This window comes from Peromyscus californicus, unplaced genomic scaffold (genome assembly GCF_007827085.1).
Source record: "Peromyscus californicus insignis strain IS unplaced genomic scaffold, ASM782708v3 Scaffold_3__1_contigs__length_106647218, whole genome shotgun sequence".
Lineage (NCBI taxonomy): Eukaryota > Metazoa > Chordata > Mammalia > Rodentia > Cricetidae > Peromyscus > Peromyscus californicus.
Window position 1 is genome coordinate 104,993,665 of NW_026294551.1, and position 17,795 is coordinate 105,011,459.

General features: G+C 45.0%; 1 protein-coding gene across 2 annotated transcripts in view; it reads left to right on the forward strand.

Moving 5' to 3' along the window:
- Positions 1-17,795, forward strand: part of Ercc4 (ERCC excision repair 4, endonuclease catalytic subunit) — a 35,065-nt gene that overhangs the window by 9,648 nt on the left and 7,622 nt on the right. Inside the window, exons 2-10 of one of the 2 annotated variants that reach the window (XM_052759552.1) lie at positions 1,226-1,419; positions 2,066-2,261; positions 3,117-3,324; positions 5,278-5,458; positions 6,400-6,528; positions 7,325-7,435; positions 9,804-10,401; positions 12,419-12,511; positions 13,000-13,176. In XM_052759552.1, the coding sequence (XP_052615512.1) occupies positions 2,221-2,261; positions 3,117-3,324; positions 5,278-5,458; positions 6,400-6,528; positions 7,325-7,435; positions 9,804-10,401; positions 12,419-12,511; positions 13,000-13,176 (1,538 nt within the window). In that variant the 5' untranslated portion in view covers positions 1,226-1,419; positions 2,066-2,220. The remainder of the gene's footprint in view (positions 1-1,225; positions 1,420-2,065; positions 2,262-3,116; positions 3,325-5,277; positions 5,459-6,399; positions 6,529-7,324; positions 7,436-9,803; positions 10,402-12,418; positions 12,512-12,999; positions 13,177-17,795) is intronic. The other variant, XM_052759551.1, reaches the window with a different exon arrangement.

A 17,795-nucleotide genomic window follows, 5' to 3' on the forward strand; every position in this document is an offset into this window, starting at 1 on the left:
TACATGGACGTATTAATGTATATCAAGAAAGTGCATGTGTGTACATAGACGTATTAATGTATATCAAAACAAGTGTATGTGTGTACATGGACGTATTAATGTATATCAGCTTGATTTAGGTCTAAACGACTGTGAATCATCATAGAATGGTGAGTGTGACCCAGAAATGATGCCTGGCCTCTGTTAGATCTCCTACTTCTCTCTAATGTGTCACTAAACATACAACATCAAAATGGTACCAACAGGACCAGCAAGATGGCTCAGTGGGTAAAGGTACTTTGCCTCCAAGCCTGACCTGAGTTCCTCACCAGAATCCCCGTAGTGGAAGGAGAGAACCAATCCCAGAATTTGTCCTCTGACCTCCACCTATGCCATAACACACACGCACACGCGCACACACACACACACACACACACACACACACACACACACACTAAAGAAATAAATGTAATAAGAATGGTAGTGCATTAAAGGTCTCCTGTTTTAGTATCTTATATTTAAATTAAGAAACTTTATAATTATCTTTTATCTTACATGTATGTGTGTGCGCTCACAAGTGTGTAGGTGTGCATGTGTGTGGAGGCCCAAAGTTGACATTAGGTGTCTTCCTCAATCTCTCTCTTCTTTATTTGTTAAGGCAGGGTCACTTGCTGAAGCTGGAGCTTTCCAATCCTTGCTAATTTAGCTAGCAACTTGCTCAGGGGATCCCATGCCTCTGCCTCCCTGGTGCTGGGTACAGGTGGCCCCATACTTGCCTAGCTGTTATGTGGGTTCTAGGGGCACATGGCAAATCCTTTCTTCACCGAGCCATCTCTTCAGCCCTTGTTCTCGTTTTTTAAGATTCAGGGTCGTCGTACCACACAGACCACAAAAGTCATGTATTTCCAGGCATGGTGGTGCATACCTGTAATCTCAGTACTCAGGAGGCTGAAGCAAAAGGATCATGAATTTAATTAAGGCCAGGCTAAATTTAATTAAGGCCAGGCTAAGTTAAATATCAAGTTCCTGCCTCTACAAACAAAACAAAATGTTGTATTGAGTTTGGTTGGTCAAGGTTTTTGTTTTAAATAGTGTAATTTACCTCATTGTTGACTGTATCCTCAAAACTGACTTTATCTAATGGGATGCAGATGCTATCCAGACTTGTAAAATGGAGCTGTTTTATGTGGTCCGTCTGTTCACACTGTGTCCCACTCAAGACCTCTGCTCTTTTTCTCTCACTCAGCCTGATCTCTTTGTGGTCCAGACACTCACAGTCCAACGGCTCAGGAGACTCACTCCCTCACCTCCGCTTTCCGCTTGCACACTCATCACTGAATTTAAAACATAGATCACCACCTGTGCTGGCTCGTTGTATGTCCGTGTGACACAAGCTGGAGTCATTGGAAAGGAGGGAGCCTCAACTGAGAAAATGCCTCAGTAAGATTGGGCTGTAGGCAAGCCTGTAGGGCATTTTCTTAGTGGTCCATAGAGGAGGAGCATGGGTGGTGCCCATTGTGGGTGGTGCAACTCCTGGGCTGGGGGTCCTGGGTTCTATAAGAAAACAGGCTGAGCAAGCTAGGAGGAACAAGCCAGTAAGCAGCATCCCTCCATGGCCTCTACATCAGCTCCTGCCTCCAGGTTCCTGCCCTGGCTTCAATGATGAACAGCGATGTGGAAGTGTAAGCCGAATAACCGCTTCCCTCCCCAAGTTGCTTTTTATCATGGTGTTTCATTGCAGCAGCAGAAACCCTAATTAGAACACCACCCTTGTGTACACTTCCCCCTCTGATTTGTTTTCTCCTTAGCACTTGTAACATTAAACATTTTACCCACGTTATTTCAAGTTCTGCAAAAGAAAAAGGATTTACATCTGCACCCAACCTAGAGCAGGGCCTGCCTGTTTTCAAGTAGGTGTTCCAGAAAAGGGGAATGAGCCAGAGTGAGCGTGGGAGTCACCTGTGTCCACAACCCCTGTCTTCTTTAGGGTTACTGTTGCACTCTGATAAATCCCCTTTCTGTACATAGAGGTTCATCTTCTATGTTCTGTTACTCTAGAGAAGCCTGACTAATACAACCCCCACAGGCATCCTCGTGTACAGAGCACACAGGATCATCGAGTCCTGCCAAGAAGCCTTCATCCTGCGTCTCTTCCGCCAGAAGAACAAGCGTGGCTTCATCAAAGCTTTCACAGACAACGCTGTTGCTTTCGACACTGGTTTTTGTCATGTGGAAAGAGTGATGAGGAACCTTTTTGTGAGGAAGCTCTACCTGTGGCCGAGGTAATGACATTATGGGACAGCTTTGTGAGCAGAAGAGCCTTAACTTAGCTGCACTTTAGTGCAGTTGATAGAATACACGTGAAACTTGCCATCCTGTCCATAAGGACCTTTTTTAAAAAATACATTTGTGCGTGTGTGTGTCAATTTTGTGGAGAATACTAGTTGTACAATTATTTTTTTATTTAATTGTTCCTTATTTCAGAAGTAAAACCTGTCAATAAATGACCAGATAGTGAGTATTTTGGTAGTGGAGGCACAGTTAGCTCAGCCTTGCTGTTAGAAGCACAAAAGCAGAGCCAACAAGATGGCTCAGGGGTACAGGAGCTTGCCGCCAAACTCCGAGGACCTGAGTTCAATCCTGAGAACTCACCTGGAAGGAGAGAACTGACTATGGGCTGTCCTCTGAGCTCTGAGTGCTCAGACACACCACAAGTAAATAAAAACATGTAACTTTTAAAAGAATTAGAGTACGGGTGGCAAGATGGCTCAGTGTAAGTGCTAGCTACTAACCTTGATGACTCAAGTCCAATCGCAGGACCCACATGGTTGTCCTATGGTCACCACACATGCACTGTGGCACATACACACAAAATATGTGTGATCACGTTTTTTTTTTGGTTGTTTTGTTTTGTTTTATAAGAACACAAAGCAGCCATAGATAGCAGGAACCCAGTGGCTGGGGCTGTGCCCCTCACACTGTAGGAAAGCAGGTCCTGAGTTGGGCCAACACTGGTTTTCTGAGCCTGCCTTGCTTGAGTGATGCTCTTACTCAGAAAGGCCCGGTGTGTTCTTAAGCATTGCCATTTTGTTTCCATTTGGTTTGTAGCTGTTAATTTGGAAACTCTGTCTCCTTAGGTTCCATGTAGCAGTCAACTCGTTCTTAGAACAACACAAGCCTGAAGTCGTAGAGATTCACGTGTCCATGACTCCTGCCATGCTTTCCATTCAAACAGCCATACTAGACATCTTAAATGCGTGTCTGAAGGAACTGAAATGCCACAACCCATCACTAGAAGTGGAAGATTTGTCGTTAGAAAACGCTCTTGGGAAGCCATTTGACAAGGTCTGCTTCCTTTTTTTCTTCCTTCTGCAGCACAGCTGGTTAGGTTGTCATTTTAAAGAATGCAAGGCATTTTACTAGGCACCATGTCCTTTGTAGGGATTAAGCTGTCGGTGATTTAAAGTGGGGCTGCTTTACCTACGAGGAACTAGTAATTTGCGTGGTATCTGTGTTTGCCAAAGCTGACTCTTTGAGCTACATGGTGAGTAAATGTCTTGTTGTGAGAGTAATCGATGTTGTCTTGGTTCCAAAACGATGTCAGTGTCTTGGTGTCTGTAGACACAGAGTCTATACATGAATGCTTCGTAATTATACATCCCTAAACTTACCATCTTTTTTAAATAGAAAGTTGGATTTTTGGTGGAGGGTAATTTTGTTTTTGTTTTGAGATAGGGTTTCTCTGTGTAGCCCTGGCTGGCCTAGAACTCACTGTGTAGACCAGGCTGGCCTAGAACTCACTGTATAGACCAGGCTGGCCTAGAACTCACAGAGATCTGCCTGCCTCTGCCTCCCGAGTGCCGGGATTAAAGCAGTTCATTACTGAGACCTCTGTTCTGTCTCAAAATTACATTCTGAACTGAGAAAATGCTAAGTCTTCAATTCAAGGAATTTTTCTTGTTTTTTCACCATAGCTTAATATTAGATATGCAAGTATTCAGTCCTATAGTGAATTGTAGAACTCCAAAATACTACCTTTAAAAAATTCCAGGTCACATTTTTATAGAACATGCCACTGTCTTTTAAACTCTGAATCAGTCTTGGTGTTACTAGGAACAGTGTGGTGACCATGCAGAAGGAGAGGCCCACTGCTGTGAGATAATCATAGGCAGGATGGATCCTGTGTGTTGTGTCCTGTCCTGTCTTCCTTTGTCTTAGAGTGTGTTGAGCTTAGAGCGTGGGGATGACAAATCTTCATATTGTTCTAATAGAGTAGATATGTCCTAGAAAAGCAGAATGCATTATTCAACATTGACTTCTGTCTGATGTCGCTGACTGGTAAGAGTCAAGGGCTGTTTTGGGCACTCTTGCATTAATCACATCTACGTATAGACAGAGCTTGCGTCATAAAAACTTGAGGTTCCATGTGTCTTTTAACAAAAGGGGTCTGCTATTGTAGAATGTTTCCTTGTCACACGCATCCTAGTCTGGAGCATGAATTATAAGGTCACCCAGGTGCTACCCAGTGCTCAGTGTGCACTTGTCAGGTGAGAGACCCAGGAGGCTACTATTTCTGTTCATAAGAACAAGTTGGTGGCTTTCTGATACACAGCAGGCCTTTTCTGTCTATAGTGTAGAGTTGCATGCATGTTTGTGCATGTCTGCACACATGTGCATGCACAATTGTGTGGTGTGTGTGTGTGTGTGTGTGTGTTGTGTGCATGTGTGTGTGGATGTTGTACATGCTCCTGAATGTGTAGAGGCCAGAGGAGGACATGGAGTGACCTCTCTATCACTTCTTTGCCTCGTTTCCTTGAGAAAAGGGTCTTTCACTGAACCTAGAGCTAAGCTGACAGCTAGAATGCCCCAGAGATCTTTCTGTCTTTGCCCCTCATAGCTCTGGGGTTATAGGCACATGCCTGTGTTTTTATGTAGGTGCTAGGGATTTGAACTCAGGTCCTCCTGCTTGCACAGTGGACACTCTTACCCACCGAGCCATCTGACAGTCAGTTAATAAAAATCAAGGGAGATTAACTCCATCCCGTCATAAAAATTGTAGTAATAAGATATTACGCTTTTCAAACATTATTAGGATTTGGTGACCTGAAACTTTTTAGCCACTTTCTTGGAAAGAAATATTTAGGGAATCTTATTGTAGTAAAATATAAATAACAAAGCATTTAGCATTTTAAATATGTTTTTACATATCCAGTGAATAACCCTTATTGAAAGTATGGCTGTGTTAAGAAAAGCTATAATGAACATTTTTTAGCAGTAGTAAATTGTGTTCTCTTTCAGACAATCCGCCATTACTTGGACCCTTTATGGCACCAGCTTGGAGCCAAGACTAAATCCTTGGTGCAGGATCTGAAGATGCTGAGAACCTTGCTACAGTATCTCTCTCAGTATGACTGTGTCACATTCCTGAATCTTCTGGACTCTCTGAGAGCAACAGAGAAGGTGTTTGGTCAGAATTCAGGTGTGAGATAAAAATACTAATATTATTCTAGGAGCTGGTTGGAATCAAGTGTCAATGGGAGGAGTGCTCTATTCAACTGCGTGTTATAAATTGCATCTCATGTTCACTGCACAAGGATGTAAAGCTTTATTGAAAGCTAATGTTCCCGCCTACTTAACTTCTGTTCTGTGTAATAAATATTCATATCCATTCCTGGCAGTTTTATTTCCAGAAAAGACTTTGTAGTACAGACAGTCTCCAACTTGGAAATAGGTTATGTTCTGGAAGTTTAGTTGTTAGGAACTTAAAATTAATTTTACTCAAAGCGACCCCAAGGGATGGGTTCACCTGCTAGTGTCAGAGACTTGAGAGGTTTGTTTGGAGGTGTGTGCGTGGACAGCGACTGTCGTGCTAACCACTCAAGACCCTTGAGTCCTGGAGTCAAGTTATATGCAATTAATCATTTTTACTGCTTCTTTGGGACATTCTTAAATAACAAAATACAGAAGTGGGGATAGAGCTCCATGCTAGAGCACATATCTAGCACATGTACTATTCCCCAGCATTGTATACATACAAAAGTAATGAACTACAAAGGTACATGAGAAAAGGATTCATTCGTTGGTGGCACTTGGTACCACTGCCTTGGGTTATTCAGAGTTACCAGTAGAGTTTCTCACTACCATCCTTGGAAATGTCAGCACAATTGTCTTAGAGTTATTATAAGGAAAGTTTTGATATCTCATACCCCATGAAAACCTCTTGGGGAGTCCTAAAGGAGTTCCTGGGCCACACTTTGAAAACCACTGGTCTAGTCAAGTAGAGGCCACAGCAGTAAGAGAAACTGAGGCACAGTTGCTGTGAAAGCAAGATGGCAGCCAGTGGTCTATGTGGTCTTTGTGCCCATTAGAGTGTTTAAAATTACCACTAATTGAAGCCCTTTTTTTTAACCATTGTATTAGGTTGGCTTTTCCTGGATGCTAGCACCTCCATGTTTGTGAATGCTCGTGCACGAGTTTATCGAGTTCCAGATGCCAGACTGAACAAAAAGGCCAAAATGTCTGAAAAGGTGTCGAGTGCAGAAGGGCAAGGTGGGGTCTTAAAACACTTCTCTGTTTACACTGGTATGGAAGCAGGTGTCAGCTTAAAGCAAATTTAAAATCTTCTGTTCTGCATATAAATGCATGTAGTGTGTGGGAGGAGTATACAGTGAAACCAGGATGTGATCCATCGCCAGAGAACACCAATGTCAAAGGCCAGACATCAGTCAAGAGTGTTCTTATTGCTACATAAGAAACATTTCAACCATTACTATTTGGGGCATGTAAAGTCTTAATGAAACATTTTAGCATTCTTTGCAACTTTTAAAGATTATAAATACACTAGAGAGAAGTAACTGTAGGTTTTATTCTAGTTTCTACCTAGGAAGAGTCTGAGGCTTGGAATGGGATAGTTAATGCTTGTTTGTGCCTCGTCTAAAGATCTATTCAAAACAGTGTTTTCATAATCTGTTTGAATACTTGAAGAAAAAGTTACCTGTTTTTAGCCATGTTCGGGATTGTAGAAAGCACGGGCATATTAGAAATAATAAATACTGATGGCACCTATTCCTTGCTTTGCGTAGCTGCTTATGTACAGTGTCCCAAGTGGCAACAGAGCACCGGTTCTGTCGGCCATGCACACAGCCCATCCATGCATCCCATCACCTCTGCACACCCCAGCAGACCTGTCAGCAGGCTTTTCCAGGGCGGCAGCTCCTGTGTAGCATGGTAGAGGCCCAAGGACATGTCCTTTCCTAGCGGTGCTAGTTTTTTGTTGTGGGAAAGCCTTTGGCATGGTTTTGACTAAACATCACACAGGATGCGGTTATATTTTATTTCTATACAGAAACAAAAAAGGAACTGGTCCTAGAAAGCAACCCAAAGTGGGAGGCATTAAGTGAAGTCCTAAAAGAAATCGAAGCAGAGAATAAGGAGAGTGAAGCCCTTGGTGGCCCAGGTAAGAGCAAAGGGGAGATGGTGACATTGGCTGAATCTCTGTTTTTGTTTCTGAGACAAGATCTTATTGACCCAGAGTGGCTTTGAGCTTGCTGTCCCTCTGAGGCTGGCCTTGACATTCTGATTTTCCAGGCAGGTGCCACCAGACCCCACACAGCACCCCGACATTAGATATCCATCAGCTGGCTCCCAAGGCTACTCACCAAGCACAGCCTTCACTGCTTGGCTTCTCGGGACCTCTCTTTAGGATTCAGCTAATTCCCATGTGTATACTCGCCAGGTTTTAAATCTAGAATCTCCAAGGAATCGGCTGGTGGCTTTTCTGTTTTATATCCCCAGCCAAGTATCTTTCCAAAGAAGCTTAAATGCCTCTATTAACTGAGCCCTAGAAAACCAAAAAAAAAAAAAAAAAAAAATTCCAAGTTCTAAGCCTTCTACCTTCAAACAGGAACATGCTAACAGATGAGCACAGTAGACTAAGCCAGAACTGTCAATTCAAAATAAAACTAGAGAAAGAGTAGATCTACATGTTTGAAAACTAACTGAATCTTTGAACTGCCAAGTAATAAAGGCAAGCGGGGTGACATGGAGCGCACGGGAAAGGAGGACAAAGTGTCATGACACTATGGAGTGCCACAGTGAAACCGGCTAGTTTGTGCACTAACCTAAGTGCTTAGTGTGTCTAAAGTTGCTGAAGAGGCTGGAGAGATGGCTCAGCAGTTACAAGCACTCACTGCTCTTGGAGAGGCTGAAGGTTCAGTCCCAGCATCCACGTCAGGCAGCTCACGGCCACTTGTAACTCCAGCTCCAGGGATCTAGTGCCTTCTGGCCTCCAAAGTGTCTGTATGTTCACACTCGAATTTGGGCACATGCACAAATAAAAAAGTAAATCTTTTTGAAAAGGCATTCCTTATATTAGTAAATCCTGGTGATAATTACCCAGAACCTACAGCACTGTGGTCTGAGACCCAGGGTCACGTGCTCTCTGATAAAGTGAAGACTGATGCAGTGAGGGTGGGGCAAGATTCCCAACCCCAGATGATGCAATGCTGACGTCAGTATGTTTCCTTCCGGTTTCTTTCACATTTTCTATTTTACATTGTTAAAGTCATTTGGATGTGCCCAGCCCTTGGCCTGCAGCCAAGGCCAGCTAGGCATATGGCCCCCCAAAGCTTACACTCAAAGCGTTAGGAGGGGGCCTTTGCTGCTAAACTGGACAACCTAAGTTCGTTCCCTGGAAACTACATGATGGAGGGAGAGAACAGGGTTTCTGACCTAGACACACACACTAAATAAATAAAATGAATGTAATCAAAGCTTTAAAAAAACCTGAGGGGTGTTTGTGATTACACAGCTCTCAAGAGGCTAACTGGAAACCTGTCTTGTAATTGAACTTGGAACGGTCCTTCTGCTGCTACCTCCTAAGTGCAGGGATTATAGGCTTGTTACGCACTGGTTTTTTTTTGTTTTTTTTTTTTTTTTTTTTTTTTTAAAGATTTATTTATTATGTACACAGCATGTATGACTGCAGGCCAGAAGAGGGCACCAGTTCTCATTACAGATGGTTGTGAGCCACCATGTGGTTGCTGGGAATTGAACTCAGGACCTCTGGAAGAGCAGTCAGTGCTCTTAACCTCTGAGCCATCTCTCCAGCCCACGCACTGGTTTTTATATAGTCCATTTTCATTATACTTAGCTAACTAACTGGAAATTCTCCATATTTTTGTATGTCTGTATACATGCTTTACACATACACCGCAACTTTATTAATTTGAGAAGACATCATAAATTTTGTTCTGAATAAGCCCCTGCTCTCAGCTGTCTCTAAACTACAGCAGTTTCTCTGCTCCTTCTTAGTTAGGATAGTGATATTGATCCGCTGATTGTGTCTCCAGACTTTCTAATGCTGTTTTTGTTGCTCTAAAAATCAACCTTTAGATGCAATCTTCTCTGAGAACTATTTTTCTACTTTTAAGACTAGAAAATCACCTCCATCTTGGGGGTGAAGACAGGCCATCCTTTCTTATGATTTAAGATTTGACATTTGAATATATAATCCACTTGGAATGTATTTTGGCATCTAGGAGCCTCTAGAAAATTAGTCCTTAGAAGCTTCGTCAAAGCCTCCATTGTACCTTGGCTCTGCTTCTGTTAGACTAAACAATTCTGGCTTCGGCGGCGTCATTCCATGAATCAGTCCAGAGGTGACAGTGTGGGATTAGGGCCCAAGCCCCCTTTTGAACAATTTGTAAATTGGGTTCTTTAACAAGAGCAAGATGCCTTCCCATAGAAGGGGACAGGGGACCCAGGGCGACCCAAATGAGCCGAGAACGGGAGTAAACAAGCAAGCATGCGTTCTCTGATTGCAGGCCAGGTGCTGATCTGTGCGAGCGATGAGCGCACATGCTGCCAGCTGAGGGACTGCCTGACCATGGGACCAGAGGCCTTCCTGCTGCGGCTGTACAGGAAAACCTTTGAGAAGGACAGCAAAGCCGAAGAAGTGTGGGTGAATTTTAGGAAGGGGGACGGCCCAAAGAGAACTATGAAATCTGACAAGAGACCCAAAGACACTCAAAACAAAGAACGCGCCTCCACCAAAAAAGGGCCCCCCAAAAGGAAGAAGCGAGAGCTGACTCTGACGCAAGTGATGGGGACTGCTGAGGAGCCACCAGAGGACGGGGCTGCGGAGGAAGGCCCGTACAGACACGCCGCCAGTAGCCCAGGAGGCTGCGGGCAAGAGATTGAGCATGAAGCTTTTGATTTAAATTTGTCATCTGATGCAGCCTATGGCGTCCTGAAAGAGCCCCTGACCATCATCCATCCGCTTCTGGGGTGCAGCGACCCCTATGCCCTGACGCGGGTACTGCACGAGGTGGAGCCCAGATACGTGGTTCTGTACGACGCGGAGCTCACCTTTGTCAGGCAGCTGGAGATCTACAGGGCCAGCAGGCCAGGGAAACCGCTGAGGCAAGTCCTGCTCGGCGGTTCTGCGGGCTTTAGGACAAGAGGTGTTTGGCCTGCGTGGTGGTTTCTTACCGTCAGGCCCCTGGAGGTTGGTTTGACGCTGCTTTGTGATGAATGGGAGGAAGCGCTCCCTCCGTGAGGAAGTCCGGCCACCCCTGCTAAATTGCAAGATTCCAGAACCCCTGGCGTTTTTCCTGCCCTGCTCATATTCTTTCTTTATGTCTGAGTGTGTTGCTTACAGGGTACGATATCTGTAAAGTCTGGGAAATTTATAACGTCCTGTGTAATATCAAAGGTAATATGCTAATGACTTAGCCAAATGTTATTAATCTTCTAAAACACTGTAAAGTTTTAAACTTTCTTCATTATGTGTGTGGCTGTGTGCACACCATGACAACTTGCAGGAGTTAGTTAATGCCTTCCCTCCTTTTGTGGGCGCCAGGGATCGCACCCAGACAGGAAGCCCCTGCCTGCTGAGCCACCTCGCCATCTCACAGCTTACAGATGTTAGGAAGTGACTCTAGATTTCATTCTTATAAAACGAAAGTCAGGAATTCCTGTACCAAGTTTTCTTGGGTTTCTAGAAATATCTCTTAAAAATCTACCAATCTTTCAGATGAGAAAGTGATGCCTCCCAAAGAACACAGTGTTCTCACTCTCCAGCTAGCTACGGGGAAATAAACGTCAAAATTCATATCCTGAACTCAGTCTGAACCAGAAACAGAGCCAAGAGAAACCTTTGTAGCAGGGTAACTAAGGCAGCTTTGCAGAGCAGAGGCATGCCTCAGACGGAGCCCGGGGATGAAGGCATTGCTGCTTGGTCCTGCTCAGCCTGCTAGCCATCAGCTCCCGGGTAGTGTTCGTGCACCAAACTTCTTGCCCAAGAACAGAACACTGTCCTGTTTGAAATCAAATGTCATGAGCAGAAGAGACCTGGGAATTCAGCTGTTTGCTCTGTCAGTGAGAAACTGAGGCCCAGAAATGGAAGTTGATTTGGCTTCATCCACATGACACATTCAATGGGGCAGCTGAAATCTCCTAACTCACGGCCCCCCCTCCCCTGTGACCTTTCCCCTCTGTATGCTTCGAAGTCAGGTAGTCTGGGAAGGTTTGTGCTAAAAGTAAAGCAGGCTTAAAGGGAATATCTGTAATGGAGTAAAGTAGAGGTAGCATGAAGTGCTTAACTCAGCCTTAGCCACAAATGAGAAAAAGCAAGCTCTCTGGTTTTTTTAAACACTATTTTAAATGATGTATGTGTATGTATGCACCAGTCACCAAAGATAGAGGGTTGGGGGTGGGGAAGGCTGGAGTTACAGGCAGCTATAAACTACCCAGTGTGGGTGCTGAGAACTGAACTCTGGTCCTCTGCAAGAGCAGGAAGCACTCTTAACCAACAAGCCATCTCTCTAGCCCCAGAGCAAAGCCCTTTAGAGACAAAATACATCCAAAAAAAAAAGAGATTCCTGATACTACCCATGTATTTATATAAAACATTTCTGACTCCACTCTGTTGTGACATGAGAAAAGGGAACTGAGGAAGTACTGTGAGGGGAAAGGTCTTAAATGTTTGATGTGTTTACTTGTTGCTAGCATTGAATTTCCCTAAGCTGGTTCTAATGATGATTGTCCAACTTTTAAGGTATGGTTTGGCAGAAGTACAAAGAAAAAAGCTGAAAAAAGAAGCCTCGAAGAGATTTGTGGGTCTCTTTTCTGTATGTTTATAGTTAGGAGGAAAGAGTGCTTCTGTCCTCTAGTTAGATTTCAGTGTTTACCTGAACGGTGCTCCTCCACGTGATGAAAAGGAAAAGCAGCTCACTGGGTAGCAGCCCTACAACCCTTAGCAGGTGGGTTTCGTGTAGCTCCATCTGAGCCTTGTGTGCTGAGCGGGGCCTCACTCTCCCTTGGGTTGCTGTTACTTGAGCGTCCAGGGCTACTGTTCTCAGACAAGTCACTGTGCAGTCCTTCCAAGGATTAAGAATTACAGTTTTGCAACCTAAAAAAGCTCTGTCTTCACCCACAGGGTTTACTTTCTTATATATGGAGGCTCCACGGAAGAACAGCGCTACCTGACGGCTCTGCGCAAAGAAAAGGAGGCATTTGAAAAGCTCATTAGGTGAGGTGGGTGGCCCACCGGAGCCTTGCTTAGCTTAGCCCTTCCCAGGGCCAGTGGAGGGCCAGTGGAGGGCCAGTGGCTTCTCCGGCGGAAATATGGGACATCCCCCCAGGAAGAGAGGGCAGGAAAAAGGGGAGGGGAGAAGACTGGTGAGCTGGGGATGGCTGATACCTGGGGTCTGCCTCACACACACTGTCCTCCCTCTCCCTTACCCCTGCAGTTGCTTAATGCGAGTTTAGTGAGTAGACTCTAAGTTGTATCCCTTACCTGAAATCCTTGGAACTAGAAGGATTTCAAATTCTGTAATATTTCCATGTATGTGATAAGATGTGTTAGTGAGGGGATCCAGTCCTGAACAGGTGGTAGGTAGAAGGCGACAAGTTGGGCGTGTGTGTAGGTTCCTTCAGCACGGGCTGGACATGAGCTTCCCCTGTGCTATTGCGTTGACCAGCCAAACACTCTGCACTTCATAATGTTTTCAATTTCAGATTTTTCATACCAGAAATGTGTGAGGGAAACTGCTTTTTACTCATAATGTGCAGCACCAGACGCATCATAGAACACTGGTCTAGAAGGGAAGCTCTCCAACCCTGTACCCTCTGCTCAAGAGGCCTTCTTTTTGAATTACAGGTTTTCCCTCCTTATAAAATCTTGCTTGTCTGCAGGTGGGTAGTTGGGAAGTATTTTATGTCTCACCCCCACCCCCACCCCCAGTTCTGACCACTATAACTAAAATCACTCTAAGGTGGTATTTTTTTTAAGGGTGTGCTGTTTTTCTCAATGTGTGTATGGTTTTGAGAGTGGGTGTCATATTGCCAATCCTGGTAGAAAATGCTTTTCAGTTTAACAGGAGCTGGTTATGGAACAGTCACAAACTGGCTGTCGACCTCTCACCCCTAAGTACCTGGGGAGATCAGGTGACCTACCAGGAGTCATATCAATAGACTGCAGTGAACTGATGACCCAAGGGACTAAGAAGCCAGTTAGACTGGGCATCATAGTACTGAGCCAGAGAAAGCCTAGGCCAGACAAAGAAAGATGGCCTACATCTTTGCGTGCCTTGGACATTGGCAGTGTACAGTGTCAGTAAGCCTGACACTGAGCTAGACAGAATCTCAGAGTGGACAGTGTCCTCCAAGGCTGGCTGTGGGTGCTCAGCATCTGTGTACCCAGGGTAGCCCGGCACAGGCATGTCTAGAAATGGGTTTTTATAGGCTGGTGCCTCTGGTCCCACTGAAGGGCTTTAGCATGGTGTGTAGATAACACCCTTCCCTTTGTTATCTTCTCGAATAGTGGCGTTTCCTTGAAGCTGCTAGCCATACAGTTTTGTTACTCCATCCTCTTAGCCTATGGAAATGCACTATGGGATTGTTTCTGTTATGTATTGTGAGGTGTGTGTATGTGTATGTGTTGAAAAGCTATTTCAGATGTAGTATTACAACAACAGTTATTATACAGACAACCTCTTCTTAGTCACAGTTCACAGAGCCTCCTTTCTGTTCTCTAGACCTTCAGCTACTGAGTCTCCAACAGTGAAGTTACGTATTGAGCATCTCGTCCACGCAAATGCAGTGAGAAAGGGATCACGTTGAGCAGGTGTGTGGGAGAGCCCAGAGGTTCAAAAGGCCTGGAGCCTTAGGACTCTGTGGCAGTACTACACATTCTAGGTAGTATGAGGCTCATGCATTTGTAGAGATGTCTACGAAAAACAACTGGGGAATGCAGTTGTCTGCTGGGAGAAGGTGGCAGCAAAGATAGGTTAATGAAGAGGAGGGCCAAATGTGAGAGATGTTTAGGAGACGGGTCAGAGATGTGGCACCATCAGGTCTGGGCCAGCACCTCCCTAGGGTTCTTTTATTGTTATAAAAATATCCTTTATCTTATTTTTCTCTGATCAAAATAATTGTCACCAAACCACAAATGAACACCTAGAACTGAAGTATCCTTATTAGATCATTGGTTTTCCTGTGTCAAGGTCCCCAAGGTCACTCTCCAGTCAGTGATCTGCTTAGAAGGACTCACAATTAAGTTTGTCACAGAGAAAGGACACAGGTGAGACTCAGCAGGGAAAAGTGAAGTTAAGGAAACATGCAGGAAGGTGTCGCCTGGAATCGTGGAGGTGCACTCATCTCTACCACCGTGTGTCTCAGCACATGCAGACATGGCAGCAGGGACACTCATCCAGCCTTGACATCCACAGTTTTCGTTGCAGCTCAGTCCCATAGACACAGCACCCATGTGACTGACATTCATCTCTCCAACTGCAGCCTGCCAGAGCAGCATCAGGCATTCACCACCAGTCACAGTTAGCACTTGTACCTGTGACCCAAGGCCTTGGGCACAGCAACTCTCGCCAAGTACTGTTCCACAGGCTCAGTGCTCATCTCCAGGACCTAGCCACGGCCCAGCTTTGAGCATGCAGACCTTTCTTGGAACTTTGCCAAGCTTTAGCAACTGTACCCTGCTCAGTTAATGCTTCTCCCACACCTTGTTGTCTCCAAGGAGCTGATAGGCTATGAGACTAGAGTCCCCTAGGGGATGGGCTTTGTGCTCCAGACTTGGATCTTGCAGCTGCTGCCTCTTGCCTGGTTCATCAAGGAGCCTAATTGATAAAAGGGTTCTTGGAGTCAATAGTAGCAATGTGTTGTGCACCGCCATGCCTTTCCTGGCTTGTACAAATGATTCTGTTCATCAGGGATGGGGGCATCATCAGGGTAGAGGATCTGTGTAGCATGTTTGTGTCCTGAGTTAATTCCCAGCCCACAAGAAAATACACATCCATCTTAATGGCATTTCACCTAAAACTTAGCATCACTTTTTTCTAAACTCAGTATAAATCGTCTTCTACTTTGCACAGCAGTTAAGTGGTTACACTCTTCAGCATCTTAGGACTCTTACTTTCCAAGAAGATTGAGGAATTTGAGTGGTGTTTGTTTTTTAAAAATGCAAAGCAGCATTTGGGGTACATTGCCAGCAGGGCATTTGCACTTTGCCTGAATCAGGAGAAAATTTACTGTGACAGGAGGAGAACAGACTCTTGCCAAGACCTCCATGGGGGATGTAAGAAAAAAAGCTGGGCTGCTGTTTAAAATGACCAGGGAGGAATGAATCAGGCGGACTGGCAGCGAACAAGGACTGCTTAGCTGGCGGAGAGTTAAGTAGATTCAATTGCTGGAGAGTAAGGGCAAGATGTTGGACGGGTCAGCGGTTCACAGTGAAGGGTCAAGATCACTTGACTTTGCCGAAGAGGGCTTGCCTAGACACCGTCCAGAGACTCCTCGACTCTTCCTTTCCACATTACATCTTTATTAGAGCTATTCACATATCACTGAAAATCCCAGCACTCCGGGCCAACCTAGGCTACATAGTAAGAAAAATGTCGTTGAAAATATTAAAGCAACAATAGAAGACGTCAGTACCTGAGGGAAAAGTGGAAAGAGGTCTAGGATTTTAACTCTCTGTCACAGGGCTGCTAGAGTAGTTGTGTTGAGTGATGCCGGTAAGAGACAGGTGCTTGTGATTGTAGTAAATGTCTGTTAAACGAATTTGCACCTGCTCAGCAAGACTTGCTTTCTTTATGGTTACCAGTTCCTTTCTGGGGTGTAAATTTTCTCAGAAGTGGAAACAGTGCCAACTTCCTTTGAAAGCAGACCTTTAGCTTCTTAGTGTGACCCTGGATAACCGGGAACTACTCCTACTACATTCCATGCATCCTGTAGTCAGCCTTTTCAAGTAGACTATTGGCATTATTTCCATTTTACAGATTAAAAAAAAAAAGATTGAGGCAAGGAGCCACTGAGTTATTCCAGGTCACACTGCCAATAGATCTCTGTCTACCTACATATAGCAGATTCATCAGGAAGCTGGGGTGCGCCCACTCCCCCACCGTATGACCTCCATGTGAAAGTGGTAGAAATAAAAAGGATCTGCTGGTGTTCTTGGCCGTCCTCTCAGGTCCATTGGGTGTGGCCAGGAGATGCTGCTGGGCAAAGGTTTATGTCACAGAGCCCTTGACCTGGCCTACAGGACAGTGAGGAGACCAGCCAAGGCCTTGTCCGTCCCCACATGCTGGACTAGCAACAGCTCTGTACTCGTGGGTTGTTCCACACCATGTAGGGTTCCAAATTATACTTTGTGGCACACATGTGCCCGCATAGATCACACACACTCTGTTCTTCGCAGTGTTTAAGTGGAGTCCTGCTCTATTTCATCTCTGGGAAGTGAGTGTTGTTCTGACCCTGGTGCAGACACATTCATCTTAGCAGCTCCATCTGTCTTCTCCAGCCCCAGTCTCTGCTGAAGTTGTCAGTTCTGTGGGTTTGTTCATGGTTGCTTTACTTCCTCAGCTCTGCTGCAAGCCTCGAGAGAAAAGGTCCAGGTATGCATGTTCTGTCACATCAGGCATATATCAGACAGTGAGTACATACAGTCTCATGAGTTGACTGTCACACATGTCCAGTGGTTTCAAAGATAGAGGAGCTCTAACTCAGTATGGTGAGTTGGGGACTTACTTGACATAATGATGTCTGGTCAAGTCTTGGCAGGTGACACAGGTCTCCTTACCCATGTGTGTGTGAGATACTGGGTTAATCTGAAGACTGGAAGGGTTATATGGTCATCTTTAATTACATTTGTTTATTTGTTTTCATGCATGCCTGTGCCTCTATTCATACATGTGTGCATGTGCACTATGTGGAGGTCAGAGGACAACTTGCAGGAGTCAGTTCTCTTCCACCAAAGTGGGTTCTGGAGCTTGAACTTGGATAGTCAGGCCTAGTGGCCAGCACCTTTACCCACTGAGCCATCTTGACAGCCCTGTGATCATTTTTATATCCTGAGCTCCTAACACAGAACAGGGAGCACTCCATAATGCTTCCAAGCAAACCCACGAGACGTGGCTGCTGTTCCCGTCTCTTTCCCCAGATGTTGGTTATCTGCTCTGGTCCCTGACAGAAATTTTATTCTTATATTGACATTGATTCTCCTTTGAAACTGATGGTGTTGATGGGGCCTCCCACCTGGAGGTTTCCAGTCAGAGTCCTATCGTGTCTGTTTTCATTTTCTTAATCATTGACTGAACCCTCCCTACTTATGACCCTGAAAAATATCTGACCTTAAATGATTTGTTTCTCAATATTGATAATGCCTTAGCCTTGCAGCAGGCTCAGGCAAAACTCAGTCACAAGATAGAAACCAAAAGAGCTTCTTACTTGAATTCCGGAGGGTGAGGAAGGGAAGCCCAGCTAAGTGACTTCCTGCTCAATTCTTCCCATTTGCTTATTCA